We start from the raw sequence: 25497 nt of genomic DNA on the forward strand, positions 1-25497 counted from the left end.
ACTTGAGGCTGTTCTCTCTCATCAAGCATGACTCAGTATTTGCTACTCATGCAATTTTTTTTTTTTTTTTGCCTTAATTAAGGGCTGGGGTCCAGTATGGGCACAGCAAAGCCCAGCACTATGTGTGTGTGCACTAAGCACTGTCAGCATCTCACCAGAGTCTGTCAGCTCCTTTGGGACAGTGTGTGCATCCCACTATCTGTCAGCCCCGCTGTAACAGGAATCCTGGTGTCCTGGCTGTCTTTTTAATCTGCAGTAATCCAGTTTCAGTTTCAGTGTGCTGTGGCGTGTATCACATTTTCGAGTTCTTTGCCTCACCCTCTCCCTTTCACTTTATATACGTCAGGAATCTTGGCTCCGTTTAGACAGAGGACAAGGTTTTCAGCCCTCTCTCCCATTGGGTTTTGGTAATCACTTAGCTTGATTGAAGAATGCAGGCAGGCTAGCAGCTCTCCCTGGGTTAGAGTTATTAATTTTTCCTTTATGTGCTCACCTGGATGACTTTTGCCTTGTACAAAAAGCCTTGTCCTTATGTTGCAGAAATCACATTTATTTTCTAATAGTGATATAAGCTATGGTGCAAAAGATCTGTCTGTTTCTGTGGCATTTCAGCCCTTGAAAAAAAACAAAAAGAGAATGTGAAGGTTCATCGGCCTTGAATTGCGTCTCCTCTTCAGGGGATTTGCATCAGAGGCTGATCTTTGGGTTGAAGTATTGGTTCTGACTACAAAGTGAGTGAGAGAAAACTGTAGGAAAAAGAGCTCCTTGCAGCCATTACCAGGGAGAGCGATGGTAATTTGTGGAGAAGATGGTTTTAAAATATTCCTCTCTAATGAGAATGTAGATAAGTTCTCTCTCTGCTTAGGCAGTGCAAGCCAAGATGACTGATGCTAACCCTGCCTCCCTGCTGGTGTTGGTTCGAATTAAGACGACTTGAGGATCAAATGAGATCTAAGTTCCTTCCTGAAAGGATGCTCTCTCCTGATAAACAAATAAATCCTGCCATGCCTGAGAGTGAGTTAGGGACCAGTATTGGAAATAAGTAAATTGCTTGGACTTTGGCTGACAATAAAATAATTATCTCAAACCACCAGCAATTGGTGTTTTGCAAAAATGTTGGATATCAGCATTAATCACTGAGAAGGGTCGATACGGTGAGAATTATTAGAGGCTTTTGCTTTCTTTTATTTTTATTTTTTTGTGTTTGAATAACTCCTAATAACAACCTCATCCTAGCCTAGGATGTAATAAAAGGTTTCAGCAAGGCTGTTCCCAATAATCTATCATTTCTTTTAATGTATTTTACTTGAGGCTTTATTGATGTGAAGCGAGGCCAGGAGCTCCCCCAAGTTTCTCCATTATTTTTCCTTTCCTAAGCTGCTTTCCCACATCTCCCTTTCTTCAGTATGACTGCTCAGGTGTTTGCACAGACTGATTTTGCAGTGTTGCATACCTGGGTCTCTCTCAAGGACAAGTCTAACGCCCATGGAGGATCTCAGAGGGTCTAGATCGCCTCCCTCTCCCCACGCCACCCATTTGACCTGACAGGTGAAATCCTATGAGAAAAAAACCTTTCTCTTGGATATTAGTATTTCTTATATCTGTAAAAAGTGTTTAAATGAAGTCCTTTTCTGTTTTTTGGTTGCAGGGAGTGTTGTGTAGAGGGTTGAGTGGAGCGTTAGACCCCAGTCTAGCTTGCTGAGGACTCTCCCCCAGCTGCTCCGTGTCTCTATTCCTGGGATATCTCCCAGAGCTGTCCCTGGGAGCATGGACCTGTATGGCCACTGCAGCAGCATCTCTCAAACCAGAGCTGGCATCCCCAAGTCTGAATCATCTGCTGCAGGGATAGAGCTCTTCAGTAGTGCTGATTGACAGCAGCAATGATTAGTTATTAAGCTCTGAGTAGTCACTGATGTGTGGGCTCTGATGATGAATATGAGGGTTTAAAAAAAACTGGAACTCATAATTCTTCGTGTATTCTGAATCTGCTTCAAGGCATCCATTATAGTATCTGCTCTTGCATCCCATCCTGAAGATACCAACAACTGCACAGAGAACCATATAGAGGATGTTACGGTAGAAACATGGGCCTGGTGGGTTGGGGGGATCGGAGGAAAAGAGAGCAAAATGACAGCTGTCATTTTGATCCTAAATACTCTGTGCCACTCTGCATCTAGAAGAAGATGCAGTAGAGCTGGAAAACATCCAAGGAAGAGGAAGACGAACCAAAGGATAACTGAAAGGAGTGAGCAAAAGAATAAATTAGATTCTTTGCAAGGAGGGAAACATTGCTATATGACTGTCCCATCCTTAAGCTTTCCCAAAGCAGATGCTGTTAGATGCCGAGTTACTAATCAAGCCAGACCTTCAGTCTGACCTAGACTGGCTGTAAGCAGAGTCTGGTCTCCTCTGCTTCATTGCTGCCAGTTTTACTGCTTTGTTATGTGACCTTGCACAAATCCCTTCCTTCTGTTCCTGAGTCTTGTTATCCATCGGTGGGCTGATTTCATGGCTTCTGTGGTGATATATTGGTTCAGGTTCTTTTGGGCAAACACAGTCTCTCTTTACATGTTTGTAGAGTACTTATTACGGGAGTGTGTCATCTCAAGTGGGCTTTCAGGTATTGCAGTGATAAGAGTAATTAATTATATATTCCTCCTCTTTCTCCCTGTTTTATTTTTGCTGACAAACAAAAAGTATTGATCGTTGTGACCACAGGTACCTTCCAAGTGCACACTGTCTTTCAAGTACACAAAGCTCCACATAAAGCACTTAAACTGAAATTAGAGGTCTGAGCTTGATAATTTAGCTCAGGGCCCAAAGATGTGTAGCTGAGAACAGATATCAGTGAGTTCATGTCGTTCTCTTCTATTGCTGATGCTTCATTTTGTATGCTGTACAGTTCTTGTCGCTGCTGGGCTGAGCTCATATCCCTTGCAGCACAGGCAGCATCATATCTCGAGTCCTCAATGCTGAGGAGCTGGTTCTAGTAGCACAGAAAGCAGTGGCATTTTCTGATTTGCTCCGCTCTGTTTTGCAGTGTCTTCTCACGTTTGCAAATACTGGGATGGAAAATTTTCTGTATGCATAAAATGCACATGGGTTCCCACACCTGCCTCAGTAAAGACTCCAAAAGCTCATCTTGGCTTCATGGATCTGCTTGTTATCTTGTAGAAAATAATTTCAAAAAGGAATCTTAAGCTCCTCTATGCCTCAGGAGAGTTCAAATAAATGTGGACAAATGGCATTTCTCAGTCAGTGGACAGATTTATAAGTTGGGGTGTTGTGATGAACATGTTTAAATCAACAGCTCACCTGGTCCATTCATCAAACCTCTAACCAGGTTTGAGCAGTAATTGCCTGAATCTGTCAACCACTTCACAACATTACAGGACAAGCCAACAATTTGTCTTCCATGTTTAGGACTGAATTTTGGAAGTACTCCGTGACTTTACTGTTCCTGTGCCTACAAAGAATTGCTGGTTTTAGGTGATCCAAAGAGGTTTTGCTCATGCTGTGGAAAAAAAAAACCTTTCCGCAGAAAATTCCCAGGGCAGAACCTTTGCTGTTGTAAGTAAAAATAAATGGAACTATTTGAAGCCCAGAGCTCCTTGGCCAAGAAGCTGTGATATTTCCAAAACAGCCAAGAGAAAACTCTGGTTCCCAACCTTTTTTAGCTTTGTGTATTTCTCAAACACGGTGTTGGATAACAGTTTCTTTCTCAGGGAAGGCTATTAGTGTTGGCTTTGAGATTAGAGCTTGCTCACTGACTGGCTTGCAGGATTTAGCAAAACCTGTTGGAAGATAAGCGACGAACCCCCTGCTATAAGTCTGATGAAATGCCTGCATCTTTCTCCAGGCTGATTACTTTTAGCATGTTATGTGGAGATTTATCTGCATGCCAAGAGACGTAAAATGCTGGTAAAGATCTTTAAATATTTTGTTGTGCCTTTTTCTGCTGCTGCATCTTGTCTTTTTGACCTTTGTTGCATCCACATCCCTCGTGGATGATGCTGCATCCTGCAAGACCTTACAGACTGGAGTTAGACAAAGATCTCCCTCCAAGTGAGTCTCTGTAGGATGGAGCATGTGGGCCTGACACATCCCAACACCTGACAGGGACCTGAGGATGTCAGTAGGAGTGAGAGCCCCACAGCTGGTAATGGGTCCTGGGAGAAGATTACTTAGAGCCCCGGCCCTCTTCACATCTCAACTAATGGTTGTGAAGCAGCTGATCAGCTTGGGAAGTATGAGACCTGCCCAGTGCATGGGGCCATGGAGATGGAGAGAATTTGGAGCTCTGGTCTGTTGGCGTATATGTGTCAAGGTGAGCTGGGGATGTAGTAATCAAGAATAGAATCATAGAATCAAATAGAATCATAGAATCGCCACGGTTGGAAAAGATCTCCAGGATCGTCTAGTCCAACCATCCACCTACCACCAATATTTTCCCACTTAACCATGTCCTTTAGTACCATATCACTACGGTTCTTGAACACCTCCAGGGATGGTGACTCCACCACCTCTTTGGGCAGCCCATTTCAGCATCTGACCGCTCTTTTACAGAAGACTTTTTTCCTAATATCCAACCTGACCCTCCCCTGGCACAACTTGAGGCCGTCACCTCTTGTCCTGTCACTAATTACACAGGTAAAGAGACCAATTCCCACTTCACCACAACCTTTCAGGTCATTGTAGAGAGCGATAAGGTTTCCCCTGATCCTCCTCTTCTCTAAACTAAACAATCCCAGTTTCTTCAGCTGCTCCTCAGAAGATTTGTGCTCCAGATTTCATTGCCCTTCTCTGGACACACTCTAGGGCCTCAATGTCTTTCTTGTAGTGAGGGACCCAAAACTGGATGCCGTACTCAAAGTGCAGCCTCACTGGAGCTGATTGCAGGAAGATGATCACTTTCCTGCTTCTCCTGGCTGCACTATTTCTTACACAAGCCAGGATGCTGTTGGCCTTCTTGGCCATCTGGGCATGCTGCTGGCTCATGTTCAGCCAGCTGTTGATCAGCACCCCCAGACCCTTTTCCTTTGTGTAGCCTTTCAGACACTCTGCCCCAAGCTTGTAGTGTTGCCTGTGGTTGTTGTGGCCAAAGTGCAGGACCTGGCACTTGGTCCTGTTGAACTCCATTCCACTGGCCTCAGCCCAGCAATAGAGCCTGCAGAGATCCCTGTAGAACCTTCCTATCCTCAGGCAGATTGATACTTCTTCCCAACTTAGTGTCATCTGCAATAGCGTGGATATAATCTTCCCAACTTAGTGTCATCTGCAATAGCGTGGATATAATTCTTTTTTTACAATAGTGGTAGTGCAGCACTGGCACAGGTTGCCCAATCCCTGGGGACATTCAAGGTCAGGTTGAATGGGGTTTTAAGCATGTGATTGAGCTGTAGGGTGTCCCTCTTCATTGCAGGAGAATTGGACCAGATGGCCTTTAAAGGTCTCTTCCAACTCAAACAATTTTGGTCTAGTATTAAATGGGGAGGTTGGTGGCCCTGCATGTGGCAGGGGAGTTGGAGATTCATGATCCGGTCATTCTGTGTGATTCTGTGTAATTTTATCATTTGATGAAATGAGGTGTTGTTGGAATGCCTGTATATGTGAATTCAGTTCTTCAATGTATTTGCTGTCCTTTAAAACCAGTGTACAATCAATCCTGAACAAAAATAATTTTAGAAATTGTCCTCTGCTTGTGTGCTCCTTGGGACATGTCAGTAACTTCTCTGTATGTCTGTTTCTGCAGAGTTTGCATTCCTAGAGGACCTGGTCCAACACTTGTCAAGTGAACAGAAAACTTTCAGTCCTGTTTCATGGGCTTTGGAAGCTGTATGGTGGCCAACAGCCTTTAGATAATAAACATTTGCTGCTACTTTGAAGGCAAATTTGGTTCTGAAGCTTTATCCTTGTATATCAGATTGTTTCTTTGTTATTTGGACAGATGATGGCAGCAAAATCAGGAGCAAATTCAGAGAGGTTCATATTCCAAAATGTCTTCTTACAGACGTATCTAATCACTGTCCTAATCAGACAATGGTCTTTCACCAGTTTCAATCAGAGTAATGCACTTTCAGTGTAAGTAAATTGTTTGAGATTATCTAAATCTGCTTGAAGAAACAACAGACCCATTCATTTCAGATCAGAGAGGCAAAGCACACAAAACATCCTCTGACAACTCACTGATTTTGTATTGAGGCATTTTGAAGGCTGAGAACACTGTTAGTGTAAACAGCACAAGGACATCCTAGCCTGTTTAATGCATCCCTGTTCTTGGGGGGGGGAGAGGGGGAGATTTTTCTTCAGGCATGGGTGGGACCATGGAGGTGGTGTGCAGGTAGCTAGCTGATCTAGTGAAACAAATGGAAAATGCTGATAAGAGTCAGTTTGAGGATAAATTAACCCTTTCGCTTGTAGGACCAAGCAGAGCTGGCTTGGAGGTGATGATTTTTACAGTGCCTATTGTGTGAGAGCAAAAGTCAACAAGATTTTGGGATGTTCATTTGTCTTCAGAGCCTCTGTAACTACTGATGGGTACTGCAGAAAAGAGATTTTGTTTCTCTGCAGCCCTTCAAGCCATTGCAATTAATCTTAATTTGGAGGGACCGAGGTTGAAGTACAGTGCCAGAAAGATGTGGTGGTAGGGCTTCCCACCATCAACCTTATGGAGCCAGGCCTGCTTGTTCAGGTGTTGAATTTGACCTCATAGTATTTCAAAACACCAAAGAAAAACAGTCCTGCCAAGGTGCATACATTGAAATTGCTAGTCCAGTCATAAAACAAAATTGCTTCAGTGCCTTTCATTGAGAGAATTTTCATTGTGAAGATGTTTTGAGATCTTTCCCCCTCTTCAGGCTTGTCCAGCTTTGTCTACCAAATAAAGATGTGGCTCCTTCATTTGGATAACCCATCATCAGACTGTCGTGCTCTGCCTCCTAGGAGAGCTTTTTTCTGTCAGCCTGGCTTCATCCCCAGCCAGCACAGACTCAGTGAAACCATTTTGGTGTGATTGTCATCATGTATCTAAGTCATTATTTCTGAGAAGTATCCACTGACTTTAAGCACTCATTGTCTCTCGTGGCCCAACTTGCAGTAGAAGCCTTGCTATTAGCTAAAAGGGAAGTGTCATCTGGATAATTGTGTTATGACATTAAAATAGAGCTTTGGGTGAGGCTGATAGAACTCAGCACTGCTCTGAACCTCTTGGTGTTGAAATGGAAATTCTGCTTCTCAGGTGGAAGGCCTATGTCTGTATGGAAGAGGTTTGTCCCTGCTTTATCCACTGACTCTGGCTCATCCTGCCTCCTTTTGTCTGTAATTATCCAAATCTGCATACATCACATCTGGCTTCCCAGTCAATAGATGAAGATAATGTTGCTTGTTTATATTATATAAGAGAGCTGTTGTGAATGCAGTTAATAAAGCTGCAAAGTAGTGGAAGAGCTGAATATCATTATGTAATGAGACCTCATTTGCAATAAACAATATGAAAAATGACTTCATGCAAAGAACAACAAATTGTTGTGGGTTTTTAGCCTAATTGTAGATACTTGATTCTAATTTGTTATTTGACATTTGTGTTAATGAAGAGTTTTAGATATAGTTACTGCATTTATGGCAAACACATTATCATTTTCCAGTACATGCAAAGCGTTGGCTTCTTTAGAAATAGAAGAGCTGAGTAATTATCCTCATTGTGCTGCTCTGGAGAAGGCTCTGCCAGCACTGGTGGCCAGCTCCCTCTGCAGTGCAGGATGCTTCACAAAGAGTCTGCTCACATTAGCCCTGTTCTGCACTTGGGGATCTGAGCTACAGACACGTGAAATAACTTGCCCTGGAGCCTAGCCTGAACCTCTGCTGCTGGGCTGCATCTTCCCTTCATCACCTACAAAGCAGAACCTGGCTTAGAGCCTGGAGCCAGCTTTTCAGTTGGCACTAGGCTTCCAAGCTTGTGCTGCTCAGTGATAAAGCAGATGCTATCATCATCGTCAAGGATGGGGCTTGGATCCCCATATTTCATTGTGGTCAGTGCTATATTAACACTTCATGATGTATCAAATCCTGTTGTTTGACTTCTAGTTTGTAGAATCCTAGAATGCTAGCCTAGAATTACAGAGTCACAGAATGTTTTGTGTTGAAAATTCCCCCAGCCCCAACCCCCTGCTGAGGGCTGAGTGCCCCCAACCAGCTCAGGCTACCCATGTCCCCATCCATGGCCTTGAGCATCTCCAGGGGTGGGACATCCACAACTTTTCTGGACAACCAGTTTAGCCAGTTCACTATGGAAATCACTGTGGAGTGTAAGATCAATGTACTTTTGAGATCCTTCAATTTCCATGTTCTCTCTCCACTGCTTTGCACTTATTCTCTTTGCAGCCTTCTTAGAGGCCATCCCCATAGATCTGATGTGAACATCAGTAGGGGCTGGGAGAGTTTTTGAGAAAACCCATTTGCTTCCTTTGTCTCCCTATTGAAACTATTGAATTTTTCTTCTCTTCTTCCTCAGCTGGATAAAGCTTCACTTAACAGAACTTCAGCCTTCATAGTTGTGAATTTTACCATAAGTGGAAGTGGATATTAACCAGCTGGAGCTTAATATATAGTCCAAGTCTTCAGCCAGGTTCATATCGACCTTTGTGGACAGTTGGTATGGCATTATGCAAGTTAAATAAAGCAGTGTATTTTCACAAACTCCTCATTAGCACCAAGTATGAAGTTTAGGTAGGCTCACACTAACGAATAGCCGTTGTGTTGTCACCTCCTCCCTGGAGCTGGGCTTCTTCTGGTGCATGCACAGTTCTTCTTATGTTATTGAAGGTATCAGTGGACCCTACAGGCATATAATGTGGCAGAATATCTGGACAGGGCACGTTTTCTGGTAGAAGTTCTGCAATTCTGCTGAAGCTAGTGAAGTTTTACCACTGAGGAGAAGGCTGAGTTTGGTTTGTTATCCTACTCCTGCAGCAGAATTGAACAGAAACAGAGAAACAAAACATAATCTATCATATATACCCTTAGTATTCCCATGGTAAGGATACTAAAAGGAGTAACAAGGATTAATTTATTTTCCTGTAGTTGTACAAGAAGTCAATTGCAAGGCTATCGAACCAGTGTCAGGAGCCATCAGCCCCCGTTTGGTATTTCAACACAAAAGCATTGCATCGCACTGAGAATCGATGTTCAGTTCTTGATGCAAAAGAAATGTGGGATCAGCCTTCTTTTTTGTTACCAGATGGGGGCAAATGCATTTTCCTTTGGAGACTAAGTGTGCAGTGCTCAGTCTGCTGTTTTTCCTTAGTATTTGCATGAAAATGAGTCTTTGAGATAATCAGATTTTATTTCTGGTGTCTAATCGATGCTCAGGGCTTTGTGGTTTAATTACTAGGATAATTGTTTGCTGAAAACAGAGTTCAATATCTACTTTTTTTCCTTTGAAAGCCAACTCCATCATTTTTATTTCCAACCATTTAGCACTTTATTGATCTTTGTGTCATTTCTTGACGAATGCTGCATCTTTCCAGCCAAAATAAAGGCCAAATCTCGAAATAAGAAAAATAAATTATTTGTCTTAAATACAAAAATGGAAAATGCCCCATTTCAGTATTGCTTGCTGCAGGCAGATCATTCATATGGTGTCCCCAGGAAAAATGATTCTGAAAAGTACATTTGCTCTATATAGATGGGAAAAACAACCAAGCCAAGAACGTTTTCAGAACCTGATGAGTATTAGACTTTAACTGAGATACAGAGAGCAGTTTTGCAGTTTAACTGCTGCTCTTTTAAGATAGATAAGAAGGTGTTAAGGGGACATGGGAATCTGGTGGCTTGCACTTAGAGAAAGGTGCAGTGAAGGGTGGATTGAGAAGCAGCACAAAGAAATCATAGAATCGTTTGAGTTGGAAGGAACCTTTAAAGGTCATCTCCTCTCCTACGAGCAGAGACAACCACAGCTCAGAGCCCCATCCAACCTGACCATGGGTGTCTCCAAGGACAGGTACCCACCACCTCTCTGGGCAACCTTTGCCAGTGCTTCACCACCCTTCGTGTCAAAAGCCTTATATCCAGTCTCAGTCTCTCCTCTTTTAGTTTGAACGCTGGTAGAGGAAAGATATGCAAGGCTCTCTCTGGCTTTTTTTGCTCCTCCTCTCACAGCATCCAGTTTTAATTTGCTAAAAGGTAGCAGTCTTTCCAAGATTACTGAAAATGATGCTGGGTTATGGAGTGCAAAATAGGCTTGTTGAAAAATGGCCATTAAAAAGTAGCTTGAGATGAATTTCCATTTTGTTTTGTGCTAACTTATGGGGTTAAATCTGACAGTTGTAACGCAGCCTAAACCACTGATTTTAAGCCACTTGGTGTCAGAAAGAGCTAAAAAAGTGGCTTATAGAAGTAAAAGGGACCCCAGACCATTTCTGCAGCTTCCCTTGTGTTGCTCTGCTGTCCAACACAAGGGACTGAACACTGCAGGACTGTTGTTTACCGTGCCGCCTTTTTTGCCATCCCTAACATAGCTTGGGCAGATCACAAACATGGTGCCAATCGTGCTTGGATTCCAGTGTTGGGGCTGGACCTGTTTGATATCTCTATTGATTATCTGGATGAGGGGATTAAGTGCACCCTCAGTAAGTTTGCAGATGGTAACAAGTTGGGAGAAAGCTTTGATCTGCCTGAGGATAGGAGGGGCCTTCACAGGGTCTAGATAGTTCAGGCCAATGGGATGAGCTTCAACAAGACCAAGTGCTGGGTCCTGCACTTCGGTCACAACAATTACATGCAGCACTGCTGGCTTGGGGTAGGGTGGCTGGAAGGCTGCACGGAGGAAAAGGAACTGGGGTTGTTGGAAAAATGTCTTCTCTGAAAGAAGAGTCAGGCACTGACACAGGCTGCCAAGGCAGTGGCGGTGTCACCGTCCCGGGGGGTGTTCAAAAACCGTGGAGATGTGGCACTGAGGGCATGGTGGGGATGGGCTGTTGGTTGGATTGGATGGTCTTAGTGGTCCTTTCCAACCCTAATGGCTCTATGAGTCTATGATGCTGCAAAGAATTTGTATTCTAAAGTCACATCCTCGGTTGCTATAAGTCAGGAAGTGGACAGCTAAGGATCTCTATAGACCATAGAAAGCATTTTTTAAAACCTGTCATTAAGGCTGAGAGATGCTTACAAGTGAATGGTGATGCTTTTCCCATAAGGCATGGCCATGGGATTCTGCAGTGCATGTGTGGCTTGCCTGGAATAATGGCCATGCCAACCATTACACCTCTGATGCTTCTTGTTAAATTCCAGTTGTTTACAACTTTGCCTGCCAAATTTAAATTCTGGGACTGGAATTTTCAGTGCTACTTGCCCCATACTTTCTGAGCTTTTAGTTAAGAGTTCAGCTGCTATGGTAAATGAAGGAGGGGAAAAAATACAGCAATAATTTTTTTACTGGGAGACATTTCTTTACTTACGAACTTTTCAGCTTAGTAACCTAAATAGCTTCTGCATGTAGTTTATTTACATATTGCTATCCAATTACTACTACATAAGCTTGGCAGGTGAGATCAACTAAAGCAGAGTGGGTTCTTGCTGCTGATAAGACCATGTTTCACTGCAGGAGCTGTACAGAGTGGTGGAGAACTCGGCCCAATGTGAGCACTGGCAGAGGCATTGCTATTCCCATAAGCAACATTTGCATCTCACCTCCCAGAGCGCGTGTAGTTTTGTATGCTGTGTGATCCCATAGATGTGTGATCGTACAGTGATTGTGACAGCCCGTTCACAGCAGCATCCTGCTGATGCTGAGAGGTTTTCTACCTTCACTGCGCTTTAACGTCTTGTGCCTGCCTGGGATCAATGAGGGAAAAACAAACAGTTAATCTAAGCCAAGTGATTTTGAGGCACTGCAGATCTGAGTTTACAGGGAAATGCGAAGGCTGAAAGGCAGAGCCGTTGTCAGCCTCAAAGATCAAGGTGGAAATTGGCTGAAAAAGGGAAAAATCAGGAGGAAGCTGACTGCATGCCATGGAGATGGCAGTGTGGAAAGGATCTTTGTGGTAGAGGAAGGAGTTAGGAAGTGCACCTCAGCTTCTTAGATACAGTTTATTAGATATGATGGTTTGTGGCCCTGCCTGTGGCAGGGGGTTGGAGCTTCTTTGAGGTCTTTGAGGTCCCTTGCAACCCAAGCTATTCTATGATTCTATGGTTCTATGATTCTGCTTGCTGGGGTGAGCATGGCTGTTTCTCCCTTTCTTCGTATGGCTGTGGTAGAAATTCATCAAAATTCTTGTCAAGTAGAAACAGTTTTTCTTCTGGAATTAAAAATATGCTGCCTTCCAGCAGAATGCCATTTTCTCTATTATTTATTTGTGCTTGTAAGTAAATTGGCAGTTGTATTTTCTAAGGAAAGGGAGCTGATGCAGCCTAGTGCCATTAAGTTGTCAGAGCCGAGCAGACGAAGCATGGAGCATTTCTGCAAAATTGCTCTCCGTACTCTCATTTAAAAGAAAGTTTTACCTGCAAGAGAAAGAGATGAAATCTGTGACATACAGAATGGATTGCCTGATGTCTCCAGGCTGATTTAAAGCAATCGATCTACTCTTTATTTTTAAGGTTTTAAGGCCTGTGAAGGAGCAAGGTGTGCAGCTGGGGTTTGTGCATGCCTTTGTGCGTGTAAGTGGGGAGGAGGGGAGCTGCCTACAGCAAATTGCTTGTACTGGAGCATAGCAAGGAGACTGAGCAGGAGGAGCATAAGATGCCGTCCTTCAGGCCTTGCCTCTGCCCTTTGGAGTGTATATGGAAACTTGGGTGCCACGCTTTCAAAACTAGTTGCTGTGTTTGTGATGGAGAACTGTTAAGAGGGAAGATGCTTGCTGTATAGATCACTATCAACACGTTCTGGGTTGAAGATGTGATGGCTGGGTGTGAAAATACACCGAGGTGTGCAGGTCAGAGGGAGAATATGCTGTTTTGTCATGGAAAAACAGAATCGCTTTAGCTGATAAAAAGGGAAATATGATTAAAATAAGCTGATAAATTGGAAACCGAAGCGACAAGATAAAATAGCAGGGCATTCAAGACAAGAAGGAAGAGCTGGAACCGATAGGGTGAGGGCACGAATTATTGATTGTAATCTTCACCAGTAGGATGTCATTGCATTTTCTTATCTCGGGAAAGGAGAGAACAAATGAGAAGTGAACAGAATTATTAAGCAACTTTATCATGGTGTTGGAGTGGATAATTAGGCAATGAGGATTATTCCTAGTGGACAAAGCATGCAGCCCGGAGGACTTGTGCTCCTGATTTCTGAGGACGCTAATGGGGAAGCAGGAAGAAGCCTGTGGAGAGACATTGAACAGTGCATTAGATCAGGGGTGAACCCTGAGACTGGTGCTTTGCAGCAGGTTTGAAATGAGAGCAGAAGGGGATTCCAGAGGCCTGGCCAGTGAGGAAGAGTGTATTTGAAGATGATCAGACCTCTGAATAGAAGCAAGAAGTGAGACTGTAGGCAAAGAGCACCTGCAAGTATTGAGGGAAGGGAGGGGACGAGCAGCTTCATAGCCTATTCCTCTTTAGTTCTCTGTTGTAAGTTATACCCAATCACTCCCTCTTTCAAGAGGAGCCCTGGAAAAAAAAAAAAAACAAAACAAAAAACAACAAATGAGCAGCTTTGTGTATGCTGGCTGAATCTAGTCTTATAGGGGTTGCAAAGCCGTGGGACACAGTGGAAAGCTGAGGGGTGGGAAAATATGCTCAAAAATATCTCAGAGGAGAATAATCTGTAGTCTCCAACTGCCTGATTTCTCCTCTGAAACCACGGATGAAATCAGTGGGAGAAGGCTCTGGAGGGGCATGGGTGACATAAGGAGCTGCAGCCCCTGATTTTAAGGTCTCTGATGCAAAAAGCAGAACCATCTCTCACAGGGGCTAATGTGGATTCCTAGTGTTATGGTGTCCACTGGTGAAAGGCGTTTTTGGACCATCTGAGCTATGTAAAATTACCTCTTGCCTGTCTTCTGAGCCTTCAGCCTGTCTCTGGCCAAATCCAGACTCACAGGAAGGGTTTGGTTACGGGTCTTCCTGACTCTGCCTTCGGGCTGGGGTCCTCCAAGGAATCATACACCTGTTTGAGTTGGAAGGGACCTCCAAAGATCATCTAGTTCAGCCCACCTGCAATGAACAGAGACATAAAAAAGGACTGTGCCAGCACCACAGACTGCAGCCTACCTCATCCAAGGAGCACGGCGTCCTTAGTGTTGACACTGTGGCTTCTTAATGGCTGCCTGCACACTTTTGAGGGGCAAAAAGGACTAAAAATAGCACGATGCATCTGTAACTGAACTCATCCCAGCTGCTCAGATTCCAATTCCAGCTGTGCTCTGTGTTTGGCATAGGCCTGTCATCCCCTGTGCAGCTCAGGCTGACCTGTGCTGGTAATCTTAAGCTAGATGTTACTTAAAATCAATTTGAGGAGATGCAGATGTTATATAAATCACTGAGGAAATGTCAGATTATGCATGCAATTTTCAGAAGTGCTCCACAGTGGTCTGACTCAACTCCCTGTGAAGCCCAGGGCTCAGCATTAAGCAAAGGCAGAGTCGGTGCTGGTCACTATCCTCAAAAAGCCATAGGAGAGGAGCTGGCACTGCAGACCTGTAGGATTGATGTTGCACCCAGAGGCTGAAGCCATTTGTTCAGGACACTGAATGATCAGGGAAGGCAAAAAAAAAAGAGGATGAAAAATACATGGAATAGAGTATTTGTTAGTGATTATTTGCTTGGCATTATTGGCAAATCACCTAGTGTTCTTGGAAAGCTTTTTGTTTCTCTGAGAAATTGCAATCCATAGTGTTCCTCTTCCAAGACCAAGTTCAGAATACTCATGATGTATAATTATGCCTAAGGAGAGGCTGCAGTCAAGAATCAATCGATGGTAGCCATTAAGCATAGATATAAATCCTGACTTGATAAAGAGCCCTGTTTCCTCCCCACACTTGGCATCCACATATATGTAAATAACTGGAACACAAAGTGCTTGGTTTCAGTGCCACAGTGGTTTGTCATTTCCTCAGAGATGTTAAAATAGTTCCGTGCATGAGTAGCAACAAAAGTGTTTGTCACACTCAGCAATCTGGTGCACACCAACTCGTCACAGGAGCCAGCCAGCAGCCTGTGGCCACATGAAAGCATCTCACAGAGGTGTCCAGCCTGGCACGTACCACATCGTGTTGTTCTCAGGCTGATTCCCGAAGGTGTCTGATTTGTGCTCTACCTTGCTGAAAACAAGGTTGGTTTTAATAATAGGCAATTGTATAAATAGCAAATGTGAATCTGTACCGTAGCATCTGTGGGTCCCATTGGACATGCTGATGTTGTTTTGTGGAGCAGAGGGGAACGAAGCCAGAATTTGTATTTGTTGAAAGTAGAGTATTATTAGATGATCTCTCCGGTGGAAGTAGCAGCCCCTACATGCAAACTGTCAGAAATACTGTGGAGTTAATTGCTGCTTTAGAGGCACTGATGTTCAGCTGCAAGAAAGTGGGTCGACTATTGACAAGATCACTGATGCAATGTAATTACTGTGGAAGCCATATAAAAATAGGCTTGTTGCTTAGCTAGAGCTGTGGCCGGCTGAGCATCGTGGCAGCTTTAGCTGTGTCTGTGTATGCACTGCAGGGACACACATAGCTGCCTGTATGTGTGTACTGAGGACATTAGTCAAGATCTTCCAAGCACGTGCTGTGATTTTGAAACCATTTTTGTGTGTCCCTAACTCACAGTCAGTGGTCCTCCTGGTATGTGACACAACTGTATCATGAAAAAATGAGAGTCAGCAGAAGGCCCTCTGGCAAGAGTTTTGGGATGGTTTCCTTTGCTTTGTAGTATTTGTGGTTTTTCTTATTACCTCCTAACCACTGTGCTTCTTGGTATGGTATGTGAGACCTAAGGGTGATCTAATGACACACATGTACACTAACATGCAAGCCCTAACATTGCTAACAAAAGCTTTGAAGGGTGCTCCTATAAGAAGGCAGCCTTGGAAGTAGACTCTTCCTCCATAAATATCACGTTCCATTTGGGATCTAACATACTTTGAGGGAAATAACCCACAGAAAGATATGGGCACAGCAGAGGTTCCACTTGTGTCCCCTTGGAGTAAGAGATCCTTGCTCAGGGCTTAAAGCACAGCTGCTGAACTCTGATACCCCTAACTCATTTCTTGATTCTCCTGTGAATAGGAATTCATTGAAGCAACAATAGGAAGGGGAACGGCTGTTTGTGAGGGTGGAGAGTGATAGGACAAGGGGAAATGATCTTAAACTGAGGTAGGGGAGGTTTAGGTTGGATATTAGGAGGAAGTTTTTCAGCCAGAGGGTGGTGAGGCACTGGAACAGGTTGCCCAAGCAGGCTGTGGATGCCCCATCCCTGCAGGCATTCAAGGCCAGGCTGGATGTGGCTCTGGGCAGCCTGGTATTTCAGCTCCTCCAGCACTCTCCCTGTCCACAGATTGTACATGGTGGCAACCCAGAGTAGACAGTGGCTGCTTCCAGAAAAGCAGGATAATAGAAAGCAAGGAATAGTGCCTTCTTAGGTGTCAGTACAGACTTATGTCTAACAGAGGATAGAGCATCTGTGTGGAGGCCAGTGAAGGAGACAGCCATGCTGTAGGGTTATCTCCTTGTCTGACATCCCAGTGTGTGGATGAGAAGTGCTAGTTCAAAAAGAGTTTCTCTTGTTGATTTGCTGCATTTTCTCTTCTTCATGAACAAAAAGAGTGGAAATCTAATGAAAAGTGTTATCAGCTTGTCAAGTTAATTAGTGTCTATTTCAATACTATGATTATTATCTGCTACTAATTAATATAAGTAAGATGATTCTAACTTCTTTTTGTCTTATTTTTCAGTGAGAAGCTGGATGGAGAAGCTGAAAGATAAGGTAGGAGGCTCAGTGTTTCTCTCAATGACTTTAAAAACAGAAACATTTTTACTTGCAGGAATAAATAAGCTTTTGCCAGTGCAGTTTGTTCTGTCTACAAAGATGATTGAGAAGGGGCTTAACGTTTCCACTGGGAGACAATGAACCAGCTGCTGCTGTTGTGTAGATTGGTGTAAATCCACAGCATATCACTGACAGGTAGCTAAGAGCAAAATGAAAGACAGAGGTGTTGGATGGACTTCTCTGCACCAGATGGTCACCTTTTCTTCTAACTCCCAGAGGTACTTTTTTATTGCCCTCTAAGTTTCCCCCACCCCTTTTCTCTCAGCCCAAAGTTTGGCTCTGGCTGTGTGCTTTAGCATCAACTCAGGGCCAGACCTCTCCTGCCTCATATACAGGAAGAGCTGCCAGTTCCTGGAGCTAGAAGGAGTGAACATAGGGCAACTGAAAAGATACCAGACCCTGATCTTTTCTCCCTGACATTGCAGAGTGAGGGTATGTGGAATAATGAGTTGTACCAGCCACAGACCGATAAATTTTCAGGCTCTGCTACCCTAGGGCAAATATTAACATTTTGAAATGATTGTGAAACCTTCCAAATGCTTTGTTGACGGTGGTAAAGCAATGAAGCTAGAAATGAAGTGACAGGAGTGTTTCAAGGCAGTAATATGTTGTGGCTCAGTAGGGCTTAGAAACTCTTCAATAGGATCGGAGACAATACAGATAAAAAGACAAAGAATGAAGAGCTTTAGCCCCTGAAAACACATAGAATCATTGAATGGTTGGATTAGAAGGGACCTTAAAGCCCATCCAATTCCACCCCCTGCCGTGGGCTGGGTGCCCCAGCCAGCTCAGGCTGCCCAGAGCCCCATCCATAGCCTTGGGCACCTCCAGGGATGGGGCACCCACAATCTCTTCAGGCAACCTATTCCAGTGACTCACTGCCCTCTGAGTAAAGAATTTCTTCCTAACATCTAATCTAAATTTCCTCCCTTTTAGTTTAAAGCCATTCCCCCTTTTCCTGTCACTGTCTGCCTCTGTTAAAAGTTTGTCCTCCAACAGGGATGAGTTTGAGCAGACTGTCACCCAGTGAACAAAGCCCTTCCACAAAGCAGCACCAAATCTGAGAAGAAAGAATGGATCTGGGTGTCAGTTTTCCAGGACTGAGGAGTAAAAAGGTTGAGGAGGATTTGTGCCCAGCCCTTTTTGAGTTGATTTTCTGCCCACAATAGGAAGGAGACATGTCTAGTGTCAACTTTGCTCATAGCAGAGCATCCTGGCCTGGGATTCAGCCAGAACGAGCGTTGCAAGGACAGAGAATGGTTTTCCCAGCGAAGGTAAAAAAAGCAGGCTGGTTGGGTGCCTGGAGGGATTGCAGCATGCATGTGTGTCACCTGCTCACACCAGAGCTACCCAGCAGCACCACACAAGCTAAGGGGCACCATGTGCCTTCTGTGTATTTCAGTTTGTTTCCTGCTGACCCTTTTATGTCCCCATGAGGGGGATGCATGTTTCTGTTTTTAGCAGGTTTGCTGTCTGAGGTCTGATCCTTTGCAGTGTTGGTATAGCCAGGGATCTGCTGGTGTGCACTGAAAAGAGAGATATCTCCTTCCTGCAGGGTATGGCACTGGGGAAGGCAGATCTTTCATCTTGCTCATTTTTTCCCCCAGAAAAGCCCAGCAAAACCCACTCCTCACCACCAACCAAGTGGTGATGAACCAAACCATGCACAAATCACGCCTGCACACTGTTTCCTCCTTTCTCTTATTGTCAGCACCAGTCTTAATACCTGCCCTTTCCATGTGCTGTTGGCAGAGCCCTATCAAAGAGCCACAGGACATCCTGAGTTGGAAGGGACCCATAAGGAGCATCAAGTCCAACTCCTGGCTTCACACAGCACCACTCAAAAACCAGACCCTATGTCTGAGAGCATTGTCTAGATGTTCCTTGAACTTCATCAGCTCGGGGCCATGCCCTCTGGGGCAGAGCCTTTCCCTGGTATCCAACTGATTCTCCCCTGTCCTCTCTGCCAGGAAGGTCAATATGAGGAACTGGGGTCCCTAAAGAAATTTCATCTTCCCTGTGGGCAGTGGATGAGAAAGTGGCTTTTGAGCTGCCTGCAGAGTGGAGTTTTATATCAAGCAAATGCCAAAGCCCTCTCAGGTTGGGCCACACGATGCAGGAAGGCTGGGAGGACAGATCCTGGAGCTGGTTCACAATGCAGGCATTTGGGGTACAAACCATTGGTGTGGTTGTTGAGGAAGGCTGTAAAAGGGCATTTCCAACCACAAGGTTGGAAATATTCAGCCAGAACGAGCGTTGCAAGGACAGAGAATGGTTTTCCCAGCGAAGGTAAAAAAAAGCAGACACTGAGGCTGGTTGGGTGCCTGGAGGGATTGCAGCATGCACGTGTGTCACCTGCTCACACCAGAGCTACCCAGCAGCACCACACAAGCTCCAAAAGGTTGGAAATACTCATGGACAGACTGGAGAGTTCATCATATTAAAACCAATGATTTCTGTTGCAAAAACTCAGCTGGACAGCAGCAAAAAAGGCATTTCCAACCTCCCCTTGCCTCCTGTGCCAGCAGCACTGTTCCCAGAAATAGAACCACCCACGCTGCACTAATTAGGTCACCCGATTAAAGTGCCTTAATTGCCTGGTGGAGATGCAGGCTTTTTGCCATGTTCTCACACCTCCTTTCTTGGGAACTCAGGTGCCACACAGAACTCCCTGCAAAGTGCAGTGCTGAGCAGGGCTGGCTTTGCTGGGAGGCACTGCAGGATGCAGCCGTGAGCCCTGGGATCCAGGCATGAAGGTGTTCCAATTTAAAGAGCCCAGCAGGATCTGGAGGGGTCTGTGAGAGCCAAACAGCCCTCGTTAGCATTGTGTCTGTCTCAGATGAAAGCAGTTGATTCCATTCTCCAGATAAGCACATGAATTGTGCATCTGTCCCTCAGTAGATGTAAAATCTATTCTAGGTTTGTAGATGGGGAATGGTAAAACTGCAGAGAATGAAGACAGCACTGACAGGACGTGAGTTGTGGCTGCCTGCCCTGCTCCACTGAGACTCCAGCCTGAGCTAAGTGAGGATGCTGTAGCAATTTGACAGTTTAAATCTTAATTTTCACTTCAACAGTAAAATAATAAGCACTTGGAAATATTTTCCAAAGGATTTCAAATGTTTCCATATTATTCATGGAAGCCAAGGGGTTTCCAGGTGGGCTGGCCAGGGCTACCCTCATCTCCACCCCAAGGTGTGTGAGCACAGCTGGTTTGGCATTTCAGCTCTTTCAGAGACCCAGACGTTGTGTCCCTTCCTGGAAACCTCATCCCATGCAGGTGATGATAAGGTTTCAAATACAGAGAAGTGTAAGAAAAGCGTGAGGTTGGAAAAGGATTCTGAAAGGATGCTGTTGTGAGTGCTGGTCAGCTCGTCTCTCTCCCACAGGCAGGATACATGTCAGGGATGCTGGTTCCTGTAGGAGTCGGGATAGCTGGAGCCCTCTTTATCCTCGGAGCACTGTACAGCATTAAGATTATGAATCGCCGGAGGAGGAACGGCTCGAAGAGGCATAAAAGAAAGGTAGAGCAACTGCCAAGAAAGGGAAAACCCTGATCTGTCCCCACCACTTTCCAGTTCATTATCTTGGTTGTAATCTGGTGATGGAGGGTGGTTTCTCTGGAGCGATGTACACTGGAGCTCTCAGTTGGAGTGCTGGGAGAGGGATCCAGATGCTGCTCCATTTAGTTTTGTAGGTGGAGCCCTTTAATATTTCTTTTTTACCCCCAGCAGAGGGAATTTAACAGCATGCAAGACCGAGTAATGCTCCTAGCCGACAGCTCTGAAGACGAATTCTGAATTGAACTGCAGTGCCCTTGTGATATCCAGTGACTTGTAAAAGGAGGAAGGGGAGGAAAAGAAGAGAAGAGAAGGAAGAACTTTCTGCTGCATCGCTGCTCTCAGCCACCCCAAACACTGAGCAGTGGTTGGTACCACCCTGTCGAACCAGCATGCTATGCTCTACGTGTACTGCGCAGTGATGTTTGTTTTGATACAGTAGTGAGATTTCACATTTGCACCCGGCGCCTCACTCAGATCCACAGCACATCTTGTTGCAGCTGGAGCTGATCTGTACGGATGATTATTTTCCTATTATCCTGGTGTACTATTTCAGACCTGGCTGGCAGTAATCTAATCATAACAATAGCTCTCACCTAATCCGGGAATGGAAATCTTTACTGTGAATGACTTCTGTCCAATTTGTTAATTTTAAATGTTAACATTACCTGAGCTAGAGTTCATTAGTGCTGAGATTAGCTGCTCTGCTTAATTAATGAATTACCCACTTGAACTGTATCCCTCATCACCTGAGAAGTGCCCGAGTACAGTGTTGTTGATACAGTTTGAAGCACATTTCTACGCTCATTTTCCCACTTCCCACCTCTTCTTTTACAACCTCTGCCTTTAGCTCTGCTCCTCGCTTCTTGGAAACACGTGGGAATGGCCTCAACTCTTGATTCATGACAAAAATTTTAGTCCATTTTCTACCAGCACCGTCTGTTACAGCACAATAAATACCAGCGCTCACGTACTGATGGGTAGTCTTGCATGGATCCCTTAGCTTTTGTTCAGTGTGCAGGTAGGTAAAAGGAAAGCCAGGTCAGAGGTTTCCTCAGCTTCTGCAGCCTGTTTCTAGGCACTAGAGACTGCTTCTCCTGGTTGCGTTCACATTGAGATGGCAGTGGAGCATGTCTCCTTCCCCAGCTGCAAGTTGCATTTTTAGCCCCCTGAAAGCTCCATGAATGGCAGAACTTTTGGGAGATCTGATGGGTCTTGTCTCTATGCCACCAAACACAAGGAAGGCACCAAAGGTTGAGCTGTCAGGGTGTCATGAGGTTCCTGGCTGCTGGAAAGCAGCAGTAGCCCCAGTTGGAGGTCCATGGGGGGTGAGCTGGTTGAGCTGGGAACTCTTGGTCATGGGGAAGATGTGTAGCTGTAGGACAGATGGCTGTGGAGGGCTGTGGAGATGGATCCTAACGGTGCCTTGGGACAAGGGCAAGCTGACTGTGCTGCTGGCAGCAAGTTGCATAGGGAAACAGCCAGTGTCTGACATCATTGAACCGAGCAGGGGAAGCTAATGGTGCTTTGCACAGTCAAAATAGCAAATAACAAAAGGGCTGCATGACTTATCTCTCTTGCCAGTTGTGCAATGACTTTTTAATCTTACGTTTATGCAAAATATCCGTGTTTCCAAGGTGGAAATCACTGTTTTGTGAGGAGTCATCCTTCAAACAGAGAACAGCATCTGTCACCGAAGGAGACTTGGTTAGAGAAATGAGATCAGATGGGGATGAGTCCCACTGAGTCTTTGAGGAGGTGTGAGGGGGGAGTGAATGAGGTGACACCCATACAGGACTTCATCCTCAGTGAAGGTGAAAAGGCTGTCAGGTTGCCAAGGATATAGTTGATGGTAAGCCTATGTCTCGTGGGTCTATGAATGGGTTTGTTTGGTAGAAACAACATTCGGAAGAGCACATCAGAAGAGTCTGATGCTCAGTTCTCTTTTCAGAGGGTCCTCTGAACAATAAGTCATCAGATGGACGTCCAGTTCCAAGGAAGCAGTGTTCTTCAGAGCCCAGGTACTTTTCTGCCAGCCTTCCCCTCCCATCCAGTGAGTCACCTGGAGAAGGACAGTCAGGACTACCTGTATTCAAAATGCTGCTGCCAATGCTAGTCTTCCAGTCCTGGAGCTGTGCATGGCCCTCGTGTTCATCCCACTGGGTGGTGGGAAGCAGGCTGGGGGAAGAGGCATCAGCGTGCCAGGCAGTGTCCATTCTTCTCTCCCTCTAGGACAGGCTCTCCCAGCCAGGATTCCACAGTGTTTGTCTCTCTCCCGTTTCATTCCTGCTTTCATCAGAAGATGTTGCTTTGCTAAAAGCAACCCCAGATCTCTAAACAGCCACTGCCTGGGAGCCCATTGTTAAGTCCCTACCCAAAACTGAAGTCTTTTTTTTTATCACAAGTGGTCAGTCCAAGCTAAGAACTTCCCTTCTGGACTGATCTCTCCTTGTTTCCTTCTCATTCCTGTCTCTCTTGGAGCCACCTCTTGGGAGGTGTTAAAAGCCTGCTAGCATAGCTGATTGTCCAAGTAGCCTGGAGGGCCAAGTAGCCTGGAGGAACAGTTGCCAGTGACACTGCTGCATAGAGCAGGGGTACCAGCAAGATGCAAACAGGGGTACCAGCAAGATGCAAACAGTTGGGGATCAGCAGGGCTTTGTGCAACAGCAGCCTGTGAAGGGCAGCCTCTTTTCAACTTCCTTGTTAACAGTGACGTGCCTGTGCAGTTTGTGATAACTGCAGACATCACATTGATAACCAATGAGCTCCTAGGCAGTGAGGAGGAGGAGGATGGCTGAGCAAGGCTGCTGGTGTGAGTGCAGATACTGCAGCCCTGGCAGGGTTTTTTGGGTGGGTTGTCAGTTTGATGGATTGAAAAGGCGGGTGGGGAGGCAATGTGGCCTTTCATTGCGTTAATTAATCCTCGGTTTGGGAAGCATTTTCTACAGTGGCAATCAGTTTCAGTGTCTCTCTTCTTCTCAGTCCTTGACATAGTGAATTTAAATTAAAGGCAGCATGGTCTGTTAGACAGAGCTGGCATCTGGGGGCATAATGTGGGTGAACTGTAGTCTGTGAGAGCCACAGCATCTCCCAGTGAGGACACACAGTGGGTGGCTGCGATGCTGGACGTCAGTTGTGCCACAGGTAAGGATGGCATTGGTACAGGTATCTGACTGCTTGTTCTACAGGTATGATGGGACAAACTGGGCAAGCTGTAGCCAAATGGGATGTCCAGCCAAATGCACAGCTCGGTGTTGGCTCTGGAGTCTGTGCTTTATCTGGATCTGTGGATAGAAGGGCTGCCCAAAGATTTTGCTTGTGCTTCAGCTTCACTCCAGTCCTGGCTCTAGCTCTGACCCCCACTCTACCATGCTCTGCTCCTGGGTTTGCTACCCACAGACATGGTGCCTTGATTGGGAGCTGCTGGTCAGCGGAAGCTTACTGTAGGCCAACTTTATGAGTGGCTCAGCAGTGCAAAGATCCCAACCAATGTCCCTTAGAAGTAGAGGTCTTTAAAAGTTATTTTTGGTCAAGCACCTACCCAAGAGCCTGGATACTCCCCATATCTTCCAGTTTATTTCTCCTTGGGGTGGAGGCCAGAGGGGTGGCCACAAGCAGCCTTATGTCCCAGTGAGATTTCCAGAAGCTCTTGGAGCACAGACAGGGTTTTCTGCAGAGCCTCTGATGTCAGTGGGATTCCTGCAGGTCTTTAAAGCACAAGCAGCATTCAGCTCCTTCTCCTCTCATCCAAGACCAGTAGACTTTGAACTGGGCTCTTAAAAATATTTTCTGGGCAACTCTTGGAGTTAGATTAATTTGCTGGAAATGATCAGATCACAGGTGGGGCGGGGAGAGGGTTTCCAATGGGAACCGAAGCCTCGTATCTCTTAAAGCTCTGCTGGTTTGATTTGTATCCCTGCATTTCTAAAATAAAAAGCCAAACAGATTCTTTTGAGAAATAAGAGAGAAGAGAAGCGGCAGAAGTGCCCTCTGGCCCTGCACAGTCAGTGCTGGGTGACCTGAATGTAGAGATGGGTCGTGCCACTGCTATGCAGCGTGAGCCCCATGCGACAGCACAGCTGCAAGGATGACTTTGCTGCAGCAATAATCCTCTCCTGACTTGGCACAAGACATGTAGCTCACCTCTGTTTTCCCATGGATGCCCAGTTTGGGATTTCTTGATAGCACAAGCCAGAATTTGTTGTAGGCAACACGCAACCCTTTCAGCATTCACAGCCCCATCTCCAATGGGAGGAAGCAGCCTGCCTGACGTGCAGCCCTTGTCCTGATGAAATGTTCTTGCACTCCACAGCTGCTGATTTTTTATGGTGTCTCTAATGCCAGGTGTTCACCCTAGATGAGGTTCCTTTGGACAGCGCTGCTTCCATAGAGGGATATTAGCAGTCCTTGTGCTTTCTTGTGGTTTTCAATTTTGGACAAGACCAACTCCTCATACTGTAACTATGGAATGTAGCACTTTGTTAAAGTAAAACATTGGAAAATAAAAAGCTGGCCATCATAGCTGACTTTAAACACCTTGTCTCCCTGATCTGTGGTTCATTGCGTGCTCTGTCTCAGGTAAAGCTGCCAAGCGATTGCTTGGAGATTCAAATGTTGCTTTTCTTTTATGTTTGGTGCAAAGATGAGAGCTGGGCTTGAAGTGGAACGCACTGAGGAGTTTCAGCCTGGGACGTTTTGGGTCAGATTTACCTGGAGGTAGGTGTTGGCTTTGGGCTATACTGAATAACCAGATTCTTCTGGCTAGACTTTGAGGAGCTGTAAGGGGGTCCAACACTGACATGCTTATGATGTCGAACTTACAGCCAGAAGCTTCTTTGTCCACACCAGGATATTTTTTCCCATCTGGTGTGACTCGTGAGGCAAGGCCTGTGCACAAACCTTTCAAGACCTCAGTGATACATCACAGGTGAGCCTGGAGTCTCAGATGCAGGTACTG

General features: G+C 45.3%; 1 protein-coding gene across 5 annotated transcripts in view; it reads left to right on the forward strand.

The window, feature by feature from the left end:
- The window catches only part of ARMH4 (armadillo like helical domain containing 4), a 51655-nt gene extending 26580 nt beyond the window's left edge, over window positions 1–25075 (forward strand). For 3 of the 5 annotated variants that reach the window (XM_085225849.1, XM_085225853.1, XM_085225850.1), the window contains 4 exons: window positions 16886–16917; window positions 18150–18254; window positions 20370–20504; window positions 20712–25075. In XM_085225849.1, coding sequence (XP_085081975.1) covers window positions 16886–16917; window positions 18150–18254; window positions 20370–20504; window positions 20712–20780 — 341 coding nt within the window. In that variant the 3' untranslated portion in view covers window positions 20781–25075. The remainder of the gene's footprint in view (window positions 1–16885; window positions 16918–18149; window positions 18255–20369; window positions 20505–20711) is intronic. The other 2 variants (XM_085225851.1, XM_085225852.1) reach the window with 2 other exon arrangements.
- Window positions 25076–25497: the final 422 nt, after the last annotated feature.

This window comes from Meleagris gallopavo, chromosome 5 (assembly GCF_905368555.1).
Source record: "Meleagris gallopavo chromosome 5, MGAL_WU_HG_1.1, whole genome shotgun sequence".
In the NCBI taxonomy this organism is placed as follows: Eukaryota; Metazoa; Chordata; class Aves; order Galliformes; family Phasianidae; genus Meleagris; species Meleagris gallopavo.